The 27,859-nt window shown below is 39.5% G+C and overlaps 1 protein-coding gene across 1 annotated transcript in view; it reads right to left on the bottom strand.

Moving 5' to 3' along the window:
- Nucleotides 1-4,239: 4,239 nt before the first annotated feature.
- LOC120526709 (butyrophilin-like protein 8) overlaps nt 4,240-27,859 on the bottom strand; it is a 37,394-nt gene continuing 13,774 nt past the window's right edge. The window contains exons 2-6 of the mRNA XM_039749866.1: nt 19,439-19,518; nt 13,612-13,717; nt 8,263-8,610; nt 4,340-4,621; nt 4,240-4,250 (exon numbers count right to left, since the gene is read on the bottom strand). Of these exons, the coding sequence (XP_039605800.1) occupies nt 4,240-4,250; nt 4,340-4,621; nt 8,263-8,610; nt 13,612-13,717; nt 19,439-19,441 (750 nt within the window). The 5' untranslated portion in view covers nt 19,442-19,518. The remainder of the gene's footprint in view (nt 4,251-4,339; nt 4,622-8,262; nt 8,611-13,611; nt 13,718-19,438; nt 19,519-27,859) is intronic.

The following is a 27,859-nucleotide window of genomic DNA, read 5'->3' as shown; positions in this document are numbered from 1 at the left end:
AAGATAATCACGGTGTTGTCCCTAAGCCACTCTCATGTTGTCTTTGTTTTGGGCTTAGGGTCATTGTTCTAGTGGAAGACAAAAAAACGGCCAAGTGCAACATTAAGGGGAAGTTTTCATTAAGGATATCTCTGCACTTTCCTTCATTCAGCTATCCCACAACCTAAACCAATTTCCCTTTCCCTGCTACTGTGAAGCACACCCAAAGCATGTTGCTACTACCATCATGCATCAACGTTGAAATGGTTTTGCACAAGTGATGAGAGGTGCTTGGTTTCCTCCAGACATGACCCTACTCTTGGATACATCAGACCAGAGAATCTTGTCTCTCACAGTCTAAGTGTCCTTTTCAGTGCCTTTTTGCGAACTCTAAGTGGACTTCCACTACCTACTCTGTCATAAAGCCCAGAACTAAAAAGTGTTGCAACAATCTTAACATCAATATCTCAGAATCATTTTGGACAAAAACCTTTGAATGGTTATCAGACTGTCTTGGTGTCACAATAACTACTGACCCATTCAAAGCTGTGCTTGATTGACTCCTACGTGGGCTTAAAGTGGACAAGGACAAATTGATTGTAATTGCTGATACCACACTACGAGAAGTTGGAAAGTTGTGCTAGCACATTGCCGCACCCACCACACTACGAACCACCTAGATTGGGACTTGAGTGCAGCGGGTGCAGGGCTCTAGACTAACTTTTTGTACTGGTTGCACTGGTGCGCCTAACCTTTTTTCTTAGGTGCACCAGCACAAAAGTTAGGTGCACCCAAATTTTCAACCGCATCACATTTAACACCACAGTTTTACAAATTCACTTTATTTATTTATTTATTTGTTTTTTTTTTTAATCGCTGTCCATATAGGCAATATTGACTTGTAAATGATTAACTAACAATCTGGTCAATATAAAGTTCTTTATTTGAAGGCAAGCACAATTCTACAAGAAAGGTAACTTACTGAAAAAGTGTTGGTGCTTAAAGTGCTTTACTGAGCTGAAATTTAAACTTAAAAAATCTCAAGATAAATTAACTAAAAAGAAAATCTAAATTAAGTGTTTTAAGGGCTTCAAACTGAACATCTCATGGCTCAATGTCTTATGGACTATCCTCCATTGCAGTCACATGCCCCTCGGATGATCTTCTTGATCTTTGGCCTTGACTAAACCAGCTGGCCACACTCTCTCTAGCATCAAAATCTTCCAGACTTGGGCATGAGCATGCTCGACCTCAATGTGTCCAATAAGTATATTCACCGGTCTTCCTCTCCGCAAGATACGACCGTACACAATGACGCATTCCTTTGTGGCGATATCTGTGTCTCCGTCGATGAGGAATGCCATGTTCGCACTGTTCGCAATTTGCACAGACATCTTTTTTTTCAATGTATCTGCGATGACTCCTATAAATTGGGCGAACGCCACATCATTGCTGTACGTCGGGTTTACGTTCAAGCCATTTTTCTTCATAAGAATTATTTCGGACTTGAATTTAGTGAAGGGAAGTTCTTCATTTGCAATATTGTAGGCAACGTTCATCTCGGCCTCATCTGATGATCTATTTGCTGCTGCCTGCCGCTGAAAGGCAGCGGGGAGAGGGGACACTTGAGCAGTGCATTTATCGCGGCATGTAATGTAACTTTTTCAACGTTTCAATTCTAAATGTATTAGAACCAGTCACAAATGCACTACTGCCGGCCATGGTCTTCCCCCACTCTTTACAGTAAATACAGTGCATTATATTACCGGCTTTACTGTATCTTAGCCAGGGAAACTGGTCAAGCCACTCTTTTCGAAATGTATACAGTTTACCCCTTTTAATTTCAGTGGGCTCGGACTCGATCGTATGTGGCTCATTATCTAATGCCGTCTCCGGACCAGGGCTTGCTATAACTTGGGAGGTTGATGGCTCCGTGTCAGAGCATTGGTTATGATTTTCGGACGGATCAGGCCCTAACTTAACATTCTTAACGAAAAAGCTGTCAATCGTTCTTTTCATCTTCTCTCATAATCCGCAGCTACATCCACTGTTTACCTGATGGGCTACTCACCTCTCTCTGTCTGACTGCATCACATGCATTTTCAAACGTACACACACATACAGGAATATCTGGACCACGGCCAATCAGAGGGGGGGGTCCGCCCTTCACTATCTCTGATTGGTTTAGACCACGATATGGCCCTAATGTGTGTCTGTTGTTGAACAACAGGGAGACTTTAAGAGTCACTAAGTTTCGTTTTTTTTCCCCCTCGAACGGCTGGTCGCACCGGTGCAACCTTTGATTTTTTTTAGTCGCACCATTGAGAAATTAGGTCACACGTGCGACCAAATTGGTCGCACTCTAGAGCCCTGGGGTGACACCTCAGCACCACACTAACCAGTGTGAGGTATTTTATGGTGGCTGGAGTGCCAATTCTGCCACCAACTCCCAAGTTTTCCTTGTAAGTTGGAGGATCTGCTTGCAGGGCTGGAGGCAGATTAACGTCATACCCAGGATGGAGCAATTGCAGTTTAAGGGCCTTGCTCAAGAGTCTGACTGATTAGAGTCACTTCTGGCATTTACAGGATTGCTGGCACAGATCCCTTAGAGCCACCACTCCACCCAACACTTAAAGCATGTAGACTAATTCTGCTTAAATGGAAGAATTCAAACCCACCTTTTATAAGTCAATGGGTAACTGATGTACTGTACTATTTGAAATTGTAAAAAATCTAATTTTTGTTTAAAGGAACTGTGCAAAACTTCTTTAAAATATGGCAAAATGTATCTGTCTATTATAATAAAAAAAATTTTTGGTCGAGACGTGATCTTCTCGGAAGACACTTTAAAGTCCCGCGAGACTACTTACATGTCACGCCCTACTTACAAACAATTTCTCGGAGACACTTTAACATCCCGGGAGACAAGGAAGTGAGACAAAAGGACAGCTGCTGTACAGGCTCTTAAATGATCGACGCACAGTGCGACATGCAAATCATGCAGCACGCACAAACAGCAGCAACAAGCCAGCTCATCAAGCATAGAGGAGGTAAAAAAAATTTGTTTCCCATTATATCACCGTTTAAGAGGGGGTTTCCGAGGAGCGACCACATCTCTTTAGCGTGCGTTCAGCCCCCCTCTTCACAATGTGAGAGGCAGAGATGTGACGTGGCTGGCACGAAGTGTGCCCAAGGAGGGGGAGGGGAAATAATTTATTCACTACAGCTTTATTACTGGCAAATATCAAGAAATAAAAAAAATGAATCAAAATGAATGAAATGAAAATAACAATCTCTTTAAATTGTAAATCCAGTTAACTGGGTTGACAAGCAAAGTGAGCAGGGGGCAGAGCTCCCTAGTTTAATAAAATTTTAAAATAATCATTTATACTGGGGGGAGGGGAGAAAAGATATTTTCCCATCTTTTTTTTTTTAAACAACTTTTGCCCTTGTTGTTGGCTTTCCTCTCTTTCTCTTGGGTGGATTTTGAATTCTGTGTTGTTGCTTTCCTTTTATAACTTTCTAATTTCTTTTCATCTTTGTTTTTCTAGTTTGACTATGACGACATTTGTTGTATAAGTTTATCTTGATTGTATGCAAATGTTATTTTCTTCAAAAAAAAAGTGTTGCAGTGATGGTTGTTCTCCTGTAGGTTTCTCCCATCTCCACACAGGTTCTTGGTCACCTCTTTTACACATTTACTGCGTTTAGCAGGCTGGCCAGCTCTAGGAAGAGTCATGGTTACTTCAGCCTCTTCCATTTACGAATTATGAAGGCAACTGTTCTAATGGGAACCTTCAATGCTGCAGAGATCTTTTCTGTTGCCTTTTTCAGATCTGTGCCTAGACACAATCCTGTCTCTAAGCTCTGCAGGAAATTCACTTGACCTCATGGCCTCAATTACAGGACCTTCTATAGACATCTGTATGCCTTTCCTATTGAGCAATTTATCAAATTGTCCACAGGTGGTCTTCAAACAAAGTGGAGAAACAGGATTATTATTAAGAAATCTGAAAAGATACTTAAAATCCTGTTTTCTCTTTATCATTCTGGGGTATGTACATACTGTCTTTCAAGGATAGGCAACATATAGTCTACTGAGGAAGTAGTTGAAACTTTGATAAAAATGAATAAAAATCTTATAAAATAAATAGCATAAATGGTGAGCTATTAGTTTACATTAATACTTTAATAATAACAGTAATATGTTGAAACTACCTGAATGATCATATGACCTGTTTTAGGGGAATGTCAATGATTTTAGTACAAGGCTGCAACATGAAATATGAAAAAGTGAATTCAATATTCTACCTGTATTTGAAATTGAGGATGAAATTTAAAAATTATTAGATTAACTCACTTGATATATACAGATATGTCTCCCAATCCGGGTGTGCTATTTTACTTCTTATTAGACAAGTCATGACAGCTGGGTTCTCTTTAACAGTGACATAACTTCTAATACTAAGCAGGCCATCATCATCCTTCATCACGCTTGTCCTTATCACTGATGGAATTTTCCTTCCGTTAACATTTCTCCAGATAACAACTGGCTCAGGATTCCATCCATCAGACTTGCACATTAGGCGTCTCTGGTCACCTTCTGCTGAATCAACTGAGATGATGGGCTCAGTCCCTATAGCTGTAAAAAATTTAATTAAACAGTTAAATCTGTCATGTTGGCTTGTTACTGTGTCATGTTTGCAATAATAGAGACTTTAGCTAGATCTTCTTTACAAATTGTCATTATGGATTCCCTTTCCTTACCTTGCTGGGAGGCCCCAGTGTTAAATAGACAAGTAGAGTGTCAGGGTGTGTAATAATTATATAAGTTTAATATGTCATTGTGCTCTGTACAAAAATATTTTATAAATCAACTTTTCTTTCTACTCACATGTACAGCTAACACAAGGCCAGATTTAGCACACAGGAGTTCACCATATAAGAACTGCTAAGCAAGCATTAGAAGACAAGACAGGGACAACTGCAAAATGGGAATTTCTGTGTGTCAAAGTCAGCATGAAACTACATACTCTGTGCTATGTTTGGGAATGGCATGCTTCACCCAAGTGAGGGCCTGCACATGAAGGAAGAGGATAAAGGCTTGGATCATTGCCCGGCACACCTTTAAAGCCAACGGACAGATGGGAGATACCGTCATCCGATTCAGAAAATCTTTCCAACACAGACTCTACATATCAGGCTTCCACTCCCACACTGGGTTTCTGTCATGCTTCCTTCATCCTTTTTGCAGAGTAAACTGTCATTAAAGAAAGCTAAGTTATTTCTCCTATGTGATTTCTTACTGTCGTATCACTAAGGGAGGGATATGAACTTTTTATATTATCTATATAGTTTCGGGTTATGTAACATGCCCCAAATACAAAATAACTTATTCCAACAAGGGAGCTAGCGCCCCCTGGTGGATACAGGGTGTGCCCTCCCTTAGTCAGGAGGCTGGCAAAAGATGCCAGTATCAAAGTGGGTAAGCTGGCGTCCTAGCTAGGTTGAACCAAAGAACATTACAAAAGAGGAAACAACCTGTCACGGTTATACACCATCCCCTCCCAACCCCCAACCAAACCCAAGGTCAGACATGGTAGGTAGCACCATACCAGGACAAAGCCACCAGTACAGAATCCCACATGGCATGCTGGGAACTGTAGTCCCATGGGACAGCCTTATTGGGTTCCATGGGTGCCCCCGGGGTGAGGCAGGGATCCACGATCCTTATTTTGTGGGTCTTCCACGTGACCCACAAGTGCTTCCTATGGGCCATGTTCAGGCACTGGAAGTACTCCCAAGTCTCAGATAAAAGGAACTGCTTTGCCTCATCCAGGTGGGTTGGAGTCGAGTGGAAGGAGGACAAAGCTCATCTGAGAGGTGTGGAGGAAGAAAAGAAGAGAGAGAAAAAGTATAGTGTAATTGCGCATACAATTAAAAAACCTGTTGCAGGTATTTTTGGCAAAGTTATTATTTAAACCCGGAACTTGTGTCTTTGTAGCTGTGTCTGGGGAGCTACAATGTCCCCTAAAGGTCACCACATATTTTTTTCATTTTCATAGGTGACATGATTAAGCAGTGTCTTTTACAAGCTATCATGCAATAGGTCTAATAACTGGTAGCAGCCCATTGTTATCTAATTACTTACTGCATTTCTGTATCACATCTGTATCACATTGCACATTTAAAGGTACATTTAGGTGTTGGTACTCATGACCCTCAAGCCCTGGTGGCAGAACAATGTGTACATTTTGGAGGAGTGGGGCTGTATTACACTTTTAAGGGAGGCATCCCAGAATCACCAGAAAAGCTTCTTTTAGGTCTACTGAAAGATCCTTGGTTTTGAGACAACAAGAGCGATTAAGGAAATTCGATTTTGATGTGCCACCCTGCGGTGGGCTGGCGCCCTGCCCAGGGTTTGTTTCCAGCCTTGCGCCCAGTGTTGGCTGGGATTGGCTCCAGCAGACCCCCGTGACCCTGTAGTTAAGATATAGCGGGTTGGATAATGGATGAATGGATTTTGATGTGCGCAAGGCCAAAGACCACCTCCAGCCCTGATAATGGTTATTGAGGCTTGTTAAAAGAAACCCCAACAGAAGATTTAAAGCTAACAGGTAAGTTTTGGTACAGGTTTTACAAGATGCAGTTCTTGGTGTTATGATTTGAGTTCACCAAAAATGGAAAAGGAATATGAGGCTTCTAAAGGGCTCACAAAACCAGGCCAAGGCCTTTGCTCACCTGCCTAGAATAGGGCTCACTCTAGGCACCCTACACCAAAACTCAACTGGCTAGCTTTGGCCTACGCAGGCTTCAAGATAATACCAAAATGTACAAAAATGCTCAGCAAAGGACAGGGATTATGAAAACTTCTGGCTTGGAGTTAAGTCCAATGTAAAATCTGTATAAATGCTGATATTTGTTATTTATATTTATTTATTTGTTCTTCTAATATAAAATCCAATCCCAGCATGACTACATACAGGCTGAGGGCGGTCCTTCAGCTGTGACATCAGGATGGCCCTGCATCTTGTGGTTCCACCCACAAAACAAAAGAGATATAGGAGAATGTACTGAACAATGCAAAGATCTTTATATATAATACGCTACCGTGGCTATCCGTTTGTCTATGCAGGATTTTAAATCATTTTGACCTAAAATTTGGTACACAAATACTACGTGACCTCTACTATCCGCTTTTGGGGTGATGATTGACCTCCAAGGTTATTCCTCTTTTTATTTTATTGTAGAATCAACTCTCGGCAGCAGCCAGCATGCATACAGGTGCCGTTCTCATCCCTACCACCTTCACGGTCACTTCCCCTACTTCTTCATATCTTAAATCATTCTTGAGGCAGATTGAAAACTTACAGTAAGTGCCAGCTTAAGTGAAAAATTAAAGAAAACATACTAATTAATTGCAACATAAATGCTGACTTAATCAGTTTTAACGCAAAAAGATGCCGAAAAAAGAAGAGAAGCAGCGGGCCACTAGGGTGGAGAAAAGAAGCAAGCGCATCAACCTCTGAGCAAACGAATGGTAAACATACAGAGAAAGAGGAGGAAAACTAGGAATGCTCAAGTCAAGTGGATTCACTGCACGTTATTGTGCAGTCCGCCGTTACTGGTAGTAAATAATAAATAAACCCAACAACAGTTACAAAAATGTATACAGTAAATACCATAAACACAGAAAAGGAAAATAAACATAAGGAAGTCAAAGAGAACAACAGCTTGGAAAGAGGAATGGACTTGCAACACGGATACCTAATAGGAAGAAACAAGTGGTAATTATAAGGGTTAACATACTCAAAAGCAAATCCGAAGTGATAGAGAAATTTTTGTTTGACTTTTGTCTACTTTGTACTTTGCAAAAGAATGTTTACATTATTGTAGATAATTCCAAAAGGGGAGAGGTGCTTTATAATTTGTCCTTCCTAGCCAAACTTTTAATAGTTCCTTTCCCTTGATGGATATTTTTGTGTATTTCTTGGGTTTTGAACATTATAAGAGCTTGTTTGGAACTTTGCAAGTCAGCTCCTTGTTTTGGACGTAGTAATCAGAACCCATCTTGTCAAGTCAGGAGGAAAGACATCTCAGGTTGAGGCCAATTCTAAGCTGCCTGGGAAGGCTGACCTGGCCTGGCTTGTGGGGCCTTTACAAGGCTTCAGATCCTCTTTGTTGAAGAAGTGCACTGTTATCATAGCCCAAATACAGAAGATATTTTTTGTTATTATTTTGGCAAAAGAGTTTAGTAATCATATACATTAAAACTTCACTAACCTCCAACTATTAGTTCGACCTCGCCTTCTTCATAAAGTTTCTTATCAAATGCAGAACAGGTATAGGCACCACTGTCAGAGATGTGGAGGTTTTTGAGCTTCAAAGAAAGATTACCATTTGGGAGCCCTGACCGCAAAAGCACGGTCCGGCCTTGGTAGAAGTTCTGCTGCATTTTAAGCTGATTTGTTCGATCAAAGTATGAATGGACAATTCTGTCTTGGGCTCCTTTGAACCATGTAACCTCCATATCCACAGCTGTAATAGCAGGTGAAATAGAACAAGGCAGAATTACGTCTTCTCTGTGAAAGCCAATGATGTGCCCATTTGGGACAGCAATAGTCCAGTTTCCTGTAAAATAACAAATGTATGGTCATGCAAGCATAACTGAGTGTGTTTTTACACTGTTGAACTAAATGCTCAAATTCAACAAAGGATTCTTTTCAGTTTTTTGAAAACCGTTTTTGATAACACATAATAACAATTCAGAAAGCTAACTCTTGAAGTAACACAAAAAAATTGGAGTTTCTTTAACAGTGTAAGAATTAGCATCGTAAAAAAATAAGACTGGTCAACAAAAATTTTGTCCCAAGAATTGCGATGGCTGCTCTAATCATACTTTATAATGCTGAATCCAAATACAGAGTCAGATTTTTTTTCTGTTAGGCTAGTTTTCTTCTGACCCCACCTTCATATTTCCATCATTTAGTGTCACTGTAGGATAATAATATTAATAAATAAATATATCTCAAATATTAATCACTATCACAAATAGAATTGTTTTTAATTCAGTTATGGACACTTTCAGCCAGAAACATGTAGATGAGTGGCGCTTGTTCATTGACTTTTCAAAACTCAGCTGTCCTTCCATATAATGGAAATAATTTCCTTTCTGTACCTACGTATAACACATGCTACTAACATGAAAGAGTCACAAGAGAACATGACATTAGTAGGAAACATTCAGTATAGAAATATACTGTAAGTGAGGTATCTGTGGAGATCTAAGGGCGATTGCACTTTTGCTTGGCATGCAACTCCTTTACAGAAAATACTGTTGAGCTGATTTTTTTGTGTGTGTGTGTGTGTGTGTGGGGGGTGGCAAGGACAAGAAGAGCCACCGTGATTGGAAAGAGTTGCCAAAATTTGCTCCACTTTTTCCAGGAAAGAGAAATTTAGTAAACAGTCCACTTGTTGACTCTGAGAAAGCCTACCTTCCTCCTCTGTCTGTTAAAATAATGGATAAAGGACAAATTCATATACTTTAGAAATGTATTAAATTTGCCTGCATCAGTAATGCAAAAATTGAAGTAATTTTTTTTTAGGTCCACATATCATAGAAGAGATTTACTGCACAAAATTTTAGGAAATAATAAGGCTTAACACTAGAATTACCAAAGCCTACGAAAAAACTCGGAAACCCGGGTTTTCCCGACATGGAACAGGCATGAAATGCATGTGTTCCAAATAAAATTACTTACACTATGGTGCCTCAATTGCAGATAAAGAAGACTTGAGCTGGGAGAGTTTTTTGCCATTTCTGTGGTGGTGGAAGGATGGGATAGTAGGTTTCTTGTGCTTATCGACACATTTACAACACAAAAGACGCTGTCGGAGAGGTGCAAATGGATTTAAAGTGGGCCGGGTTTACAAGTTTTTTCGTAGGCTTTGGTAATTCTAGTGTTAAAACTATCTTCAAGTAGAAAGTAACCTTCTCACAATGGGGTGCAATATGTCATTGAAGATTCATTTCTTGGACACTCATATGGGCTTTTTCCCTGCGGTTAATGATAAACATGGAGAATAATTTTATTACGATATTTTAAACATGGAAAAGCAGTACCAAGGCAAGTGGGGTCCCAGTGACTACTGTTGAACTCTTAAGAGAGGCGTTCATGAGGCAAAGTACAACAGAAAAATTAAAAACAGCTAAGTTTTATATTATACATTTGTTGTTTTAATAAACGTAAAAAAAAAAAAACAGTTTTCAAATTTAAGTTGCACATCACTCCAAAACCTTATTTTCACTCATGGAACAACAAAAAATATTATTGACAAGTCTAATCAATAAAGTAAATAATTTTCTCTATTTTTTTTTACAACTCTGGGGCAATACTATTCATTATCATCTAGGTGTGCGGTCATTTTTGTGTTTTAAAATGTATACAAAAATGTGATCCATCATGATAGATGCAGCATAAATGAGCTGCAATTATGAATCCTCCTTTTTTAACATATATTCTGAGCAGGGCTGTGGAGTCTGAGTCGGAGTCGAGGAGTCAGAGACAATTTTGGGTACCTGGAGTCTGGGTCGGAGTCGACAAAAATGTACCAACTCGGACTCCTAATAAATTAAAATTGTAATAAAAATAAAACACAGCAAGTTCAAATGTCCCATTTCACAAACAATAGTCAGAATTAAGTACTTCTCTGATGTAAGAACAAAGCCCAGTGCATAGTTGTGTTACTACTAGTGTGAAGTTCAGCTGAGCTATTATACAACCTGACATTCACATATTGTAATCTGGATTACGTTACATTACAAAAACTGTTTTCATTTTATTTCAGATATAATGTGTTTAACAAGTTAATTTAAGTGTACACAAGTGTAATGATGTAGGTGGAGGTGTGTGCTATGGCCTGATGTGTGTTCAGTGGTTCTCAATTTTTGTTTAAAGTGGCCAATACGGCAGAAATTCAGCTTCCTAGCCAGTAGTTCTGTGGTTAAATGACTTATATGTTGCCTTCCTTCAATCAACATTGAAAATACATTAGCATATTAAATACACAGGAGTCGGAGTCAGGAAGTCGGAGTCGGAGTCAGAAGTACCAGAAACTAAGGAGTCAGAGTCGAAGTTGAAGGATTTATCTACTGATTCCACAGCCCAGATACTGAGAGATATTATAGTTTGCCACATTAAATAGGCTACTATTCCAAACAGCATGTAGGTGAAACTCATTATACACTCATGGGGTGTATTGACAGTGCATGGGAATCATGTGGGGAACTTTATTTCTTGGGGCAAACAGAACTGTCTGCATCTTAACATAAAAAAGGCACTCCTTATTAATGCGTCATACCCAGACACTACACAGGAAATAGATGTGGAGTTGGCATGTGTTAATGCGCAATTGATTTGTGTCGTGGACGGCATGCTGGAAGGACTTGGGGAGCAAGCGTGGTCAGAGCGTTACCTCCCCCGGGACACTAGATGGCAGCCCCCCTGAGTTGCAGCGGTTCCTTGGACTCCTGCAGGGCTTCATGGGAGTTGGAGTTGCATACAGCCCTGTTGGGATCTGGGGGCGCTACCAGTGGATGCTGCCCCTGCTGCTGAGCCCTGGAGAGCAGCTCTTCGGCCACAGTGCATTATATGAGGGGCCAGCAGGTACTACTCAGGGTGCAAGAGTCAGGAGTAGGAGGACGACAACAAAGCTTGCTGAGGAGGAGTGGAGAAGAAAGTTAGAAAAGGAAAAGAAAGAAAGAAAGAAAGAAAGAAAGAAAGAAAGAAAGAAAGAAAGAAAGAAAGAAAGATAAAGAAGAAAAGGAGGAAGAAACAGGAAGTAAAGAGCGTGTTTGGGCTGTTGGGGACACTATAAACAGAAATAAATCATGTGTGCTTCTGGTACTTGTGCCTCTAGCGTCTGTCTGCGTTGGGTTAGTATGTAGTGCCATCTATCGGCCATTGTTGTTTGGCATTTATATTGCTTTACTAATTCCTTCTATACTCTGAATAAGTCAATAGAATTTTATGAATCCCTAACTAGAACACTTTTAAAAACAGGAACAGTTAAAACATTTCTGCTGAATACTTTGTTGGCTAAAAGTCCTCAGTGCTAGTTTGTCATAGAGAAGATGTGTTGCACTGTTCATAATAGCCCTCAGTTTTATTTTCATTCTCTCCTCCTTCTCTACTTCCTCCATGGGGTCCAGAGTGCATTCCAAAACTGATCCTACCCTTTTAATTAGTTTTTTGATTCAGTAGGTCTCTTCTTGAAGTGGTTACCCACCCAGTACACCATATTGCACTGGCAATATAAAGACTGTCTCTGCCTACTTTAAAGGAACAGTCTCCAAAGAGAAGAGTCTGCTCTGACCTTTCCTCTATAGTTTCTCTTTGCTACCAAACCTGTCCAACCTGCCATTGATGTCGACCCCCCAGGTACTGGTATCAGTGCATCACCTCCACATCCATTCCCTGAATAGGTGTACAGACTCCTTGATGCATCAAAAAGTAGTTCCTTGATTTTGATGATATTTAGATACAGCTTGCACCAAGAAACAAAGTTCTCTACCTGCCTCTTATACTCTGTCTCCTCCCGCTTATCAATATACTCCATAAGTGTATACTGAGCTGCAACCACATGCTGTTCGGAATTGTAGCCTATCTGACTTGATAAACATGTCAACCTAATTAAGTTATCACTCAGTGCATACCTTCAATATTAGAACATTAGAACAATCTGGACTAGAACGGGCCATTTAGCCCGACAAAGCTCGCCAGTCCTATCCACTTAATTCTTCTAAAATAACATCAAGTCTACTTTTGAAAGTTCCTCAAGCCCTACTATCTACTACACTACTTGGCAGCTTATTTCATGTATTTTTGGTTTTCTGTGTGAAGAAAAACTTCCTAATGTTTGTGTGAGATTTACCCTTCACAAGTTTCCAACTGTGTCCTGGTGTTCTTGTTTAACTCATTTGAAAATAACAGTCTCGATCTACTAGACTAAACCACGTCATAATTTTAAACACTTCAATCATGTTTACCCTTAATGTTTTTAATGCTTAAACTGTAAAGGCTCAGCTCTTTTAATCTTTCCTCATAACTCAAGCCCTGTAGTCCTAGAATCAGCCTAGTCGCTCTCCTCTGCACTTTTTCCATCACTGTTATGTCCTTTTTGTAGCCTGGAGACCCAGCAGTAGCATAGCCAGACATGTGTTGGTGGGTGAGTATATATGGAGTCTAGATGATCTGCCAATCCACCTAGCCTGATATCAGCTGCAAACTTAACCAGTTTGTTTCTTAATTTCCTATCCAAATGCTTCACAAGTCACAAAAGGGTAAGAAATTTCAGCTCATTAAAGTGTTTTGTTTCAAAATGATCATCCTTGTGAAACTGTAAAAATACTTAAAGAAAAACAAAACTCTATGTTTTTTTCTGCAAAAATAATATTTTGTTACATGCATGATGCCTACTGTAAATGTAAATTATTCAAATTAAACATTTAAGAAGAAAAAATTAATAAACTAAGGAGCTGAATTTAACACAGTGGTCTAAATCCTCACAGGACATTGCATGCCGATTCCATTCAGTTTACTGTAAATTTAAATTTAAACTGTTTCTACATACCTGTGTTTATGGGAAGCACTGATTCTAAAATCAGAATATAAATTGAAATCCTTTCAAGCACATTGTTCCTAAATCTTCTGCAAAGAAGTCCACACATATTGTTGATCTGTCAAAAAAAAAATGCAGTTAAACATTAATCTCATTCAACAAAACAGCATTCACCAGAAAATGATCCCTGAATGGTGTGCCAGTCTATTGCAGGGTACACTCATCATTCACTCACTCTCACACACACACACAAACAAACACAATTTAGGGCTGACAGCTGAACCTACACACATACTTGGAGAGTATTTAAAAATTTAAGCAAGACATGTGTCAAGGTGGACTTTGAACCCAGTGCTCTTGAAGTTATACATTTATGACATATAAACAGGTCCGTCTGTGCTTTATAAGCTAGGTTTTGGACCCTTGCCGGCATTCTGTGACAATCCTGCATGACAACGCCACGTTTTTTAAAGTCACTGTGCCAGCTGCTGGCTGTGTGACATATTTTGTCATCTTGAACCATGCATGAAAGACTGAATTTTGTAGTTCCTCAAATCCATCAGTTGGATCCCTTTTCAAAAACATTTCCCTCTTTAATTGATTATTGCTAGTGGGTGCTATAAGGCACATCCAAGAAGATCATAGTGTTCGCCTTGATTTTTTTTGGCTAATGTTTCTTGACTCGGAGCTTTGGTATGTGTCTCTAGTTCTGGTGATTTGGTTTATTAGGATATTCATGGTGTTTTCACCTCTGCCTGTTTTCCTGAAACTCGTCTATGCCAATCCCATACGTTGCTCTATTTTCTGGTTGCATCTAATAATGTCTTTGGACATTCTAATTTAAAATCTCAATGCTGTGCCATATAATAAACTATCTGAAAAATAAAAAAAAGCTGACTAAAATCACAAGGTTGATTGGTATATGTTAGCAGGGCAGTTTGCTGTTAAGGAGGACATAAGGAATGGATCACCAAATAGATCTGACGTGGGACCAAATTCTCTTAAAGCAAACACTATTTGAGGCACAGCCCACCATAACAAAACCCATGCATAGACACAAATACACACATGTCTCACACACTTCAATAGACATATTTCCTCATTCACTCCCGGATACCCTATTCCTCTATTCCAATCATCCACTGATTCGCAACACACCTTTTAGGCCAATTCAAACAAATCTTATTTTTGTTTCTAAACTAACTCACTAATAGGATAAATATGGCAATTATAAAAGCCTTTCTTGCCTTGAAGTTGCAGTGATATTTTAACTGTATTAAGTTAAACTGTGATTTTCTAAACTAATGGGCATGATATCTGCAATCCCAAGAATAGGACAAAGTTAGGCCTTTGTGGCCTGTTAAGAAAACAGACTTAACAGGGATGTAGGCATCTATCTGGACCTTCCCTCACTTGCATTACAAACTAAGTGACTGAAATCCATTTTGTACCAGGATCTGCCTGGACTTCATCTGATAAGAAAAGTGTAAATCAGAGTTGCGCTGACATCTCTCCAAAGTCCCCGCTGCAGACCTTCTGAGCCAGAAGGCATGAAATGGACTCAAGCAAGTACAGAGACCTACGTAAAACTCAAGGGAGGATAACTAAGATGGACAGAAGAACTTGACTATTAAAAGACACTGTGGCAGGAGGCTGGGGGCCAGACCCAGCCGGGACGCCTGGAAGGACCGGGAGGTGGTCTATATGTCCCCCGAGCCACGAGGGGGAAACCACCCTGGATGATGAGTGGACCACGGGGACGGAGCAAGGAGGCTCAAACCCACTGGGGCCCGTGGCCACCACCAGGGGGCACCCTGAGCATCGTGGAGCCCAGGAGATCAGCACTTCCACCACACCTGGGAAGGTGGAGGAAGGACCTTCCAGGGACGCCTGGAGTGCCTTTGGGTGCTAGTGCGGCACTTCCACCACACGGAAGGTCATCAGCAAGCACCTGGAGCACATCTGGGTGGATATAAAAGGGGCCGCCTTCCTATAGTCGGGGAGCTAGAGTCGGGAGCGGGAGTAGAACGAAGCTCCAGTGAGGAGAGGAAAGGCAGACCATGGACAGTTGAAGGCCCAAGTAAGGCTGTTTGGTGCGGGGAGCACTGTGAGTGTGCGGGAGTTGTGTTTGGGGACACTTGGAATAATAAAAGCATGTGTTTTATGAACTGTCGGTGTCCGTTTGGTTGTGTTTGGGCTGAACATGTCACAACACTTATATCGTAATTAGAAGTGACTTTAATTCAGTCAGGAGAAGGCTCAACCTTCCTGTAAAGCCACATGCACTCCACCTTAAAGTAAGTGAGAAGAAGCAAAGAATTTTTAAAGTTTGGAGAATTGTGAATAGAACACACTCACTGAAATTCTATGTGGAATCCTCAAGAACACTGGGACTTTTCCCAAGGACACACTATACACATTCTCCAAAATGATTCTCCAAAATCATTTCTTAAACTAAAAGCTATAAGCCACTCTTCCTTGAAAAGTCACATTTGATAAACTCTTATCTTTATGGACCAGAAGCTGAGACCCAGTTTGTCAAGCCAAAGCTGCTCTAGTAGTTTGATGAGGCTGAGAAGCTATGACTTCAACAAGGGAACTCTTGGGCCAGAAGGAGTGATGCCTTTTCCCCATGAAGTGGCAAAACACAGCCAAATACAAACTGAGGAAGCAGCAACACAGCACTGACAAGGATCATGCAGCAAGGAGAAAGAGTGAACTCCAACGCATGATGAATCTTACATTTGAACCTGCAGCAAAAACAAAGCAACAACTCCACTCGTCGGACATTATCCATAAAGACTTGGTATTGTAAAACTATTTATGTGTGCCGAAATACCAGTAAACAGCTAGCCTGTATGTTATACTACTATATATTTTTGTCGGTCTAGCCTAGAGGTAGGCAAAGTCGATCCTGAAGGGCCACAGTGGCTGCAGGTTTTTGTTCCAACCGAGATTCTTAATAAGAAGTCAATTATTGCTAATGAAGCACTTATTTCTCAAATGACATTTTTCTGCTTCATTTTACTTGTCTCTCTTATTAAGGTTCCCCAACCTTAATTGCTTATTTCAGTCTTAAACAGCTGAATTCACTGTTTTAATGGCTTCTTATTAGCAAACTGGGCAAGAAACACCTTGGTAAGGGAGGTTATCAAAGATCCCAATGGTCACTCTAACAGATTGTGAGACTGGGAGAAGCTGTCTGAAGGATAACCATCTGTAGGGATAGGTTTAACATGTCAATGTTGATGAGTGAACACTTCCTAAAAGACACAGTTCAGCAATCCCCTATTCAGCATCGCGATAGGGTGGCTGCCATCACTCCAGGTTCCGTGTCGGTCTAACAAAGGAAAAAAAGAAGGGGCACAGAAACAACAGGGAGAACAGAAGCTTGCGGGGACAAACGAAGACGGCAGCAATAAGAGAGACCTGTTAGCAAAGCAAAGCAGCCGGAACCGAAAAGAACAATGAAAAGTTAACGTGGCACAGAGGTGCATGTGGACTGTAGCAGAGACCAAAGCGACTGAGGATGTGTTTGGTGAGGTGTTGGGGGCAGGCACATGAGCAGGCAGTGCACATGCCTCGAGAGCGAGGGTGGGTGCGGGAGGAGGGTTAGAGTTGGCGGACGGGGCTCCGTCGTGCATACCCCATGGTCGGGCGACTTGGTTGATTATATATATAGATAAAACTTGCTTTTTTACTCACATGCGATGCAGCTGACACATGGCCAGATTAAGCACAGGGACTCACACAGAGAACTGTCATGCATGCAATATAAAAATGGATTGGGACAAATGGAAACCGCGCGGTCAGGTTGTGAGATGCTATAACCGTGTGCTATTTCTATCTGTTAAGTCATCACAGAATTGTATCCTTGTTTTACCATCGTTGCCTTGTTTGGAATTGCATGCTCGCCTGAAGGAGCCCTGGATATGGAAAAACAGTATAAAGCCTTGGAACATTGCCCGGCACACCTTTGAAGCCAACATACAGATGGAAGATGCCTTCCACATCTGGATAGACGACACTGACAAGCTCCACTCCACGTGCCCCCACTCCAGGACTGGCTCATATCACTGGCTCCATTCATCTTTGTACTATCTCCAGTGTAAGCCAACATTAAACAAAGCTAAGTTATTTCTCCTATGTGATTTCTTACCACCATATCACTAGGGAGGGGTATCATCTTTTATATTATATCTACAGTATATAGATTCACAAACAAACTTATTCCCAGGGAGCGAGTGAGCAGTACTTCATCTATCAGGTGCTGGGTAGAGTGGACAGACAGAAGTCAAAAGACATATGACATTTCATAGGACTCTGAGTGAAGGAGAAAAACGATTCTCTGGGCTAATGAGACTGAAACTGGACTCTTTCAGCAGGATTCTAAGCCCTACGTTTGGTGAAGACCAGGCACAGCTCACCACCTATTACCATCCTTATGCTTACAGCCCAACTTACAGTCACTTCCTATCCAATTTAACGAGGCTTGAGAGGACCTGCCAGGATGAATGGGGTAAATGCCAGGTGTGCAAAGCTGGTAAAGACTTACCCAAGAAGACTCAATGCTGTAATTGCTACCAAAGGAGCTTCTTCAAAGTACTGAATTAAGGGTCTGAATACTTACATGAATGGGGGTTTTCAGTTTCTGATTTTTAATAAATTTTCAAATCTTTTCAAAAACATGTTTCGCCTTGTTATTAGGAGTTACGGAGTTTAGATTGATAGGCAAAAACTGCAAATTTGTCCATTTGAAATTAAATCTACTGCCCAGTAAAGTGTGCAGAACGTGTAGGGGTCTGAATGTTTTCTAAATCCTCTATATAGCAGTCATGCTACTATAACAGTTATACTTTCATTTCTATTCAACCATTGCTGGAACTTGATGTATCTGTGTGCTCTTGGAGAGAAAGTCTTCAAACTTTTTACAGTATTCAATGTAAACGTAGGCTTGAAAATTAATAGAATAACAACTGGTCTTGGCCATTTCCTTTCTAACTGCATGCCCCATTGCTCCATATATATTATACAGGGTTCCCATGGGTCTCACAAACATTTTTAATACTAACTTTTAAATAAATTCACAATTTACTTACTTCACTTTAGTCAGTGAACATGACTGGTCGAGAAAAACAACATTCACCAGTTAATCGACTTCCATTTTCCTGGTTAAAAAAGACAAAGGACTGTAAAGCTTTCTGCAGCGAGGTTCACATTTGCTCCTGACAAAACAGAAACGCACTAACTAGTCAAGGTGCGGGCACATCGAATCTAACAATGAAGTTCTCAGCATGTCCGAAAGGTGATAAAACGTCTCCTGTACCACAGTATGATTTTGAACAGGTTGGGGGTGTTAAAATGGAAAAAGACAATGATGAGGATAAAGGGAGGCCCGAAACTTTCTTAAATATTCTCAATGTACTCATTTACAGAGACTGATTATTTTAAACATGGATATATTCCAAATCTTGGAGATTAAGCTCTACATCTATTTTGTCATTCAGTCAGTCATTCTCTAACCCGCTATATCCTAAAACAGGGTCACAGGGGTCTGCTGGAGCCAATCCCAGCCAACATAGGGCACAACGTAGGAACAAACCCCGGGCAGGACGCCAGCCCACCGCAGTCATCTATGTTGTAATCCTTTCAACTTCAAACACCTCCTAGTAGCTATTCAGAGATTGTTATCAGGATTGTTTTTGCTGCCACAGATAATAAGAGTGCCAGAACACAGTATTCATTCAAAATCTAAATTCTTATCAATATTTGGATGATTTAAAGAATTTTAAAAAAAAAATTTGTAATGCAGATAAAATACATATGAAATGGTGCTTACCATTCACGCTGTATGTACTTATTGTGCTTCTGGAACCCTAATGCATTGAAGATTAATTCTACTTCTGGGCTTCTTTTCAGCTGAAAGACATTAAAGGTGGCATTTATCAGCATTTGTGTGAGGTACACCAACAGAAACGAGACAACGGTAGACGTGTCACACAGAAGACGTTTTCATATTATCACTTTTAGTACCGTTTTGCAAATCAAGAAGCTGCCTTTGTTACCTGTTTGCAAAAGTGACACATGTGTTGCAGTAGCATACTGGGGAATAGGCGTTTTATTACCTTAAGACAGAATGTGGCCTGTGGTGGTACAACTGTGAAGATGGGAAAAGAAGGCAGAGACTGAGAAGGTGGGGCAGCCTCACATCCAAACGACAAACAACATGAAGAACAGGTTAGGAAAAAAGGTGCACGCTCAGTCCACACAGACTTCAACTTCCATCCATCCATCCATTATCCAGCCGGCTATATCCTAACTACAGGGTCATGGGGGTCTACTGGAGCCAATGCCAGCCAACACAGGGCAAGGCAGGAAACAAACCCGGCAGGAGCCAACCCACGCATTATTATTATTATTATTATTATTATTATTATTATTATTATTATTATTATTATTATTCATCCATCCATTATCCAACCCGCTATATCTTACCTACAGGGTCACGGGGGTCTACTGGAGCCAATCCCAGCCAACACAGGGCGCAAGGCAGGAAACAAACCCCGGGCAGGGAGCCAACCCACCGCATTATTATTATTATTATTATTATTATTATTATTATTATTATTCATCCATCCATTATCCAGTCGGTTATATCCTAACTACAGGGTCACGAGGGTCTACTGGAGCCAATCCCAGCCAACACAGAGCACAAGGCAGGAACAAACCCCGGGCAGGGAGCCAACCCACCGTATTATTATTATTATTATTATTATTATTATTATTATTATTATTATTATTATTATTCATCCATCCATTATCCAACCCGTTATATCCTAACTACAGGGTCACGGGGTCTGCTGGAGCCAATCCCAGCCAACACAGAGCACAAGGCAGGAAACAAACCCCAGGCAGGGTGCCAGCCCACCGCTGAGGCTTCAACTTGCTATAGCTAAATGTGAATGTTCACCACAAATGAGCTGATAAGTGAGTTTCTTTCATCAATTGAATTTATATAAATACTTGTATATTGCAGAAAATGCATGCTATAATAATTGTGGACAGCAGAATCAGTTGGCAGCTGGGCTCCGGCCACTTTTGTTTTACTAATGTTAAAATTTGTATTTTGCATTGTTTAATTTTGTATGCTCTACAATGTGATGACAGATTAGTACATCTTTCTTTCTTACTTACACGTATCAATTTTTTGAAAGGGTAATTTTGAACCCATAGTAGGAGTAAATTGGGCATCCTAGCCGGATCAGAGATGGTGCCATTACCCAGAGAGAAGGCCAGCGTGACGACACAAGCAAACTGGCCAGCGGAAGCCGTGATTTGGGAGCTTTCCCCATACACCAGGCAGTGGTCCTGATATGGCAACCCGGTTTGGACACCTGGAGAAGTGCTTGGGAATTGGGAGTCCAGAAGCAGACTCTGTCGGAGTCCCTGGGTCTTGTTAGAGGGTGCTGTCTAGGGGGCACCTCGGTACTTTCTTTATGGCCTGGAAGTGCATCCTGGAAAAAATGGAGTGGTGCTGGAAGGATTCACAAGTCCGACATAAAAGGAGTCTGCTGTCTCACATCGAGAAGTCAGAGTGCGGTGGCAGCGGGCAACACTCAGCAGAGGATGGAGGGAGGGAGAATTGTTTTATTATTGTGACTGTGTATTGATATTGTGGCTGATTACTGGAGAGAAGTGCTGCCTTGTGAGGAGAAAAAATCCTTCATTTTATTCTAATAACGTGTGGTTTATTGCTGTGTCTAGCGTTTGGGGACTCAATGGCACCCCCTTGTGGTCATACAGTACGCATTAATTACAATTAAAATGCACTAAATTAAAAATGTGCAAAATAATTTACAGACATGTGTACATGTAAAGAACAGTGAATGCAAAGTGAATTACACTGCAGCCACATGCAAACCAATTAATAATGTTGCAAATAAAAAAAATAGAAATGCTCAGGGTGACATTCTTTCATATAGCAATTTACTTTGCAAGGAATACGAGACAAAAAATTTTCCTAACTACCCAATTTTTAAAATAGTACTATACCAGCCTTAAGCTAGGCTAATGTTTGCATATTGCTGTGCTATTCCATCATAAAAAATCACGCTACCCAAATCCTCCCGGGAAAGCAATATGTGTGCATTATATCTGCGCTCTGGAAATTCTGAGTGGCAGAGCACCCTGGCGAGCGGAGCGAGTTTGCCATCATCAGCTTCAGCATCATTTTGGTGTCGTTACTGAGGTGTGAAAGCTGGTGTTGGTACCCAAGTCAAATGTTAATATTGATTCAACATCACTGTAAGTATACTCTTAAACATAACAGTTTGAAAATGGCACTTTACTGGGTTGTGTGGTTCCTCAAAGATTAACTGCTTGACCCATTTTATTCTATTATAAGGGTGTTTTGCATATGAAAGTAGTTCTTTGGGCTTTGAAAAGGTTTCTAGTATGTGGGAAAAAACAGAAATCTTTAATGCATACTGTAGTGGATAATATAGCAGGATACAACAGCTAAAGAAAACATGAACTTAGCCTGTGTTATTGTATGCAATCATCCTTTTAAAATCAGAAACCCATTAGTATTTCTCATATCTGTTATCAATCATTCATGGTTATTTATTGACCATAGAATCTAAGTAAATAAAGGTGTAAATGTCCCAGATTATTTGTTCTATTTGATATTTTTTAGATACTTTAATATATAATGTTCATTAGACTCTTATTTTGAAATTGGGAACGGGCAACTTCCGGGAAGGAAGTTCGAACTGCTACTGTTTGCTCACCAGAAAAGGTTAATGAGAAAGTTATCGTTTTCCATTCATCTTTAAATTAGCATCTAGCTGGAAGGCGAACAGCTCTTATGATGTGTCTATGGTAATTTGTGAATAAATATGTTGGAATACCCCACCATTGTCCATTCGTCATGATTATTGAGTGCATCGTCTGAATAAAGTCTGGCTGGAATGCTACAAAAAGTTCTTTATGGAAACTTCTTGTGGATTGTTCTTTTGGGTACCAAACATATTTCTCCTATGGCATCACTCTGAAGAAGCACTCTGACACCTTAATCTTCAGAGCATAGACTAGAAATGGCTGCAAGAATCGCTTAAAATTCCACTTTCAGAAAATGTTCTTTTTGCATTTCAATCATATTTTGCGGTCTTAGGCGACAAAACAAAGATAAGTAAAATATGGTAGACACAGCTCACAGATCAACCTGCCTATTAGATTCTGCTGACTTAATAAAGAATTAAAATAATAATAAACAGGTGGTAACAAAGGGCATGTTGGGAATGAATACTGGTAATTACATCATTTAGTAACTTTAAAACACATTTGCGAACCATGATTTAGAAAATGACAATAATGGCAGACTGGATATGTCAGATTGGGCTGTGGAACTTTTCTACCCACACTCTTAAAAATAAAGCTGCCAAAGCGGTTCTTTAGAGCAAAGCCACGGGGGAAACAATTATGGTTTCCAAAAAAAAAAAAAATCTGCATGAAAGATCCAGAAAGAACCTTTATGTATTGAATCCTGCAAAGTTAGCAGAAGATCTTTAAAATATCAGGGATTACCAGAAAATTGTGATTTTAAAAGGACTCTTGGCTGCATACAATATGACTAGCAAAATTTGGGCTTTCTTGATCTGTTAGTATCCTGCTAGGCATATGTACAATTTATAAAATATGTCTGTTTAGTCCACATATTGATAACCTTTTTAATGGTCAAAGAAACAATTTCATAATCAATGAATCCTTCCAAGATGTAAATGTTTTGAACCACACAACCCAGTAAAATGCCATTAAGTCAGGGATAGATAGATAGATAGATAGATAGATAGATAGATAGATAGATAGATAGATAGATAGATAGATAGATAGATAGATAGATAGATTTATTTTTCCTGTGCATTAAAAAGAGGTGATAAATTGTGATATATAATCTAGAATATAAAATAGTCTATTTGCATGCAAAGTATTTTACCTTGGCAAATTGCTTTCTTGTGTGATAAATAGTCCGTTAAAATGCGCATCATGACTATTAAACGCAGCGAATCTCGAAACTGAATTTTGTAACCCAATTTCGACATTTTTTTCTACTAGAATAGTACTACGAGAATTGGAAAATACAAGAAATAACAGTTACGGAAAGTAATGTAAATGAATGTTAAGATGCGTCAGTCAGCAGAAAAATACAACCACAAAACTGCAAATGTAATGCCTGCTTAAAATTTACGAGAAACGAAAGTACCAAATACAATGGAAATGGACAAAAAGACAAAGATCGTGAGTAAAACACAAATACAAATATTACTTTGTAATCGCAACAAAAATGAACAAATAGAAAATTGCAATAAAGTCCTGCAGCGGAAAAGCATGAAAGCACAATAACTAAAGGAACAACCAAATGTAAACGACGTGAAAACGTTGTAAATGGTACACTGTATCCACAATTGGAAAAGAAACACCTAAAGTAGCAACTTGCATAACAAATTACTTTGCAGAACACTAAATTAGCAGATAAGCGCATTAGAGACCTGCACATTTATTCAGATTCACGACGCTATTTACAGCACAAAACTAAAATCAAAAGCGAAAGTAAAAGTTCACGGGAAGTCGCACTGCGCTCTCCCAACAGAAAAACTGAAACGTTGTGCAGAAAAATAAAAGTCAATGATTATGATAGATTATGATTATAGACAGATCGACAACATCGCGACAAATTCAAGGTAACTATTAGCTCGCTTGTTCGCACAGAAACACAAAAGCGTAACACACCGCAGTGTGTACTCGGGACGAGCACCTCAGTGCTCGTGTACTGAGACTCCCCAATCCCCACACCCCTTCATTAGCGAACTGAAGTTAGAAATACCTGTCACATGTGGGCTCCGGCAGATGATCAGGTGCCCAGAAAAACTGTTGCCAAAATCCAATCCACTTTTTTTAGTCAGGATATAATTGTACTTTTCTATGTCAGTCACTTCCCTTGATGTACTACTGACATCTGCTGGTTGGATTGTCTTTTTTTTTTTACTTTAAAATTCTCAGAACGCATTTTTCATATTCCGTCATGAGGGAGAAGGGTCCGGCTGCAGGTCGCAGACTTGGCCTTCCACGCCTCCTGGCTTTCCCCACAACCGCCCACAGACTGTAGAAAGAGAAGCAGAAGAGCTGCTGTATAGTTTTTTCCAATACGAAAAAGAAAAGGAGCTGAAAACGTTTTCCGACACGGAACAACGGCACAACAGAACCACTTATGGACTCAGAATAAAAAGCTCAGTATATTTAAAGAAACTTTAGATTCATTAAACAAAATTAATGAGATGCACGACTATATACCGTATAGCGAATCCAAGTGTTCTCTGTTTATCGTCATTACTGACATATCCTATTTTTAACCATATCGTTTTAATTATTTTTTACCTCTTGTATTATTTCTTTTTAATATTTGCCATATTATTTAATCTATATTAACTTTTTCACTTATTTATGAGATGTTATGTAGAGAATCAGCAATGTTAGTGTACAATATGAAAGGTATTTATGTTTATCGTCGTCATTAACGTGTGATTTTTCTGTAGTTAAGTTAGCTATTTATAAAAGCACGTTAGCGCTTTCTGCCAAATTAGTATTACATATTATTTTTGTCTTGCTTTCCGCAGTCATATTTCTCCATAAAAGCAGAGAATATAAAAACAACTTTGATTACATTGATTAAATATCCAAATGAATCCAAGTGCCCTCTTTTTAAAAAGCAAAGAGACTACAGCATCCTGCTGCCTGCCTTCAGAGTCATGAAGACCATAGTGTCAAGTATGCAGGTAGTGTATGTATGCCAGGATTGTGTTTGCAAACAATACTGACGTTTAGATTTCTGAACTGGAATTTTTTTAAAATACAGATTAAAAAGCTGAGCATTTTTCCGTTGTTTGGCAGGTTTTACTAGTTACAGATGTAACACAGGGTGTGTAACAAGTGGGCAATTCCATTGTTGTTTTTGTTTAAAAGGCATTGTCAACAGTCTACAGTATGTCAGTATTTAATATTTTTGCTTGATTCATTTTTTTTTACCCCTTGTATTAGGGCCTTCCTAGTGTGTGCTTGGTGTGTGTGTGTGTGTGTGTGTGCGCCCTGCGGTGGGCTGGCGCCCTGCCCAGGGTTTGTTTCCTGCCTTGAGCCCTGTGTTGGCTGACCCTGTAGTTAGGATATAGCGGGTTGGATAATGGATGGATGGATGTATTAGGGCCTTCCAAGTCAGATGAATAGCCATTACTGTGGAATTTCCATGTTGATGGTATGACCATTTCATATTGTAACTATCATTTTTTGTATGTCTGTATTTAATGTTGTGTCCAGGTTTCCAAAGGACCATTTTGTGGTGTCTCTGTATTTCATCCTCGAGCCCCCCTTCAATTTTAACGAGGTATTTCTCTAAACTTTAGTCCTCTCTTCTTTCATTGTAGTATTTGTAAAGGGAGGATTATATCTGGTGGCTGGTTCCCATTTTTGTCACCTTCTACAATTTATGTTGGATATTTGTGTTATGTTTAATTTATTATATTTGATTTTTTTTTTTTTTTCAGCATACTGTCCATAGTGGTTTTGAAGTTCCAGAAACGCCTACCTTTCAAAATCCAAATATTTTAAATGAATGTTTATAATGGTTTGCATAAATATTTTTGTAACATTAAACTCCTTTTAACAACGTGACTCTGCTCTGTCCTCTTTAGAATGACAGGCCAGCTTTGAGGAAGTGCTGGTGTAGAATGTTACTTGAGAACTCAGCCCCAAGGGGTAAATGAAATTTAAATTTCCTTTAATAACTTTTATTCACTTCTGCGGTAATGTGGCAAATAAACTTAGCCATATTGTAAATCAAAGACAAATAGTCAAAATGTTTACCATTATAAACTTAGTGCTTCTTTTTGAAATCACTGAAGTAACTGCTCACATCGGACTGAGTGAGCAAACGCCTTTCTAAATAAAGGCCAAGAACCAAACAAAAAATTAGAAGTTACAGAAATAAAGGACAGCCAGGACAGGGTCATTTATTGTGCTTATTCTTTTGGTTCTTTTTTAACATTTCCTTAGGTGAATATTCAGGTTTAGACTTTATTGAGTCATTAATGAGAAGACAGAGTAAAGACTTGGCACTACATCTGAAATGAAAAAAAAAAAGTCTTGCTATTCTGTTCCATAGCACTGCATTTTGCAGGTTTCAGGTCTTTTCTTTTAGAAGAAATGTCAGCCACCCTTCTCCAACATCCTGCACAGGGCACTGATGAGCAGGTACAGACACATCATTTTATAAACTTCCATAAGAAATATGTTGTTAATGCTGGCTTACAATGCCTATGGTATAGTGAATGAAATGTATAAAAAGACTTCATGCTTGTCTCAGATGCCGACCGTTAATTGATAACCAGTAGGAGTCAAAGCCCAAAAGACTAAAAGCCTGTTTTACATCTTCTGACAAACTGGAGTACTAGTACAACTCTTAACGGCCTTAAAACATTTGAAATGCATTGTGTACTGTATTAATGATAATGTATGGTAAGAAACATTGAAGACTTGTAGAATATGTGATCAAAAGCAGTAATGCTAATAATATATAACAAATTAAATATACTGTACATTAGTTTTTTTTACTTTCCTTACATTTCTTGTAAATGTGGAGGAAAAGGCTATAAGCTTTATGATGACCATTTAAAGAATTTTCTTTCTTTCTTTTTTTTTTTAAATTAAACATATTACAGCAACACAGAATCCTTCAGCATCTTACCGAGGCAGAGAAGTGGAGTGCTGAGAACATTTCTGTGTTCAGTGGGCACATCTCACTCCCTTCATTACTGTCAATGGACAAAGACAACATTGAGGAGGCCCTTTAGAAACTTGATTTGCTATCTGAATTTCCAGAAGAAGAGGAGAGGGAATATGTCCTTAGACCCTTCATCATCCTTTATTTCAAATATGGAAGAAAAGCATCTGTTTTTAGATAACGTGAGTGGAAAAAGGAAAATGACTGTTTTGTCAGAAAATGTAACAAACATACATGTCCATCATTGTTCAGTTATAACCTACAATTCTTGTTCTATATTTTATATATTCTTTAACTTTTTGTAATAAATGTTGCAAACCAACTTCATTTTTACAGTCCATTGTCTCAGATCTGCACTTCTTAGTGTTATGTATTAAAATAATGTTTTATAAAGCAGGGCAAAGTAATTTTTATTTTTAAAGCACATTTATA

Source organism: Polypterus senegalus, chromosome 3 (genome assembly GCF_016835505.1).
Source record: "Polypterus senegalus isolate Bchr_013 chromosome 3, ASM1683550v1, whole genome shotgun sequence".
Taxonomy (NCBI): domain Eukaryota; kingdom Metazoa; phylum Chordata; class Cladistia; order Polypteriformes; family Polypteridae; genus Polypterus; species Polypterus senegalus.
This window is presented reverse-complemented; position numbering and strand designations above follow the sequence as displayed.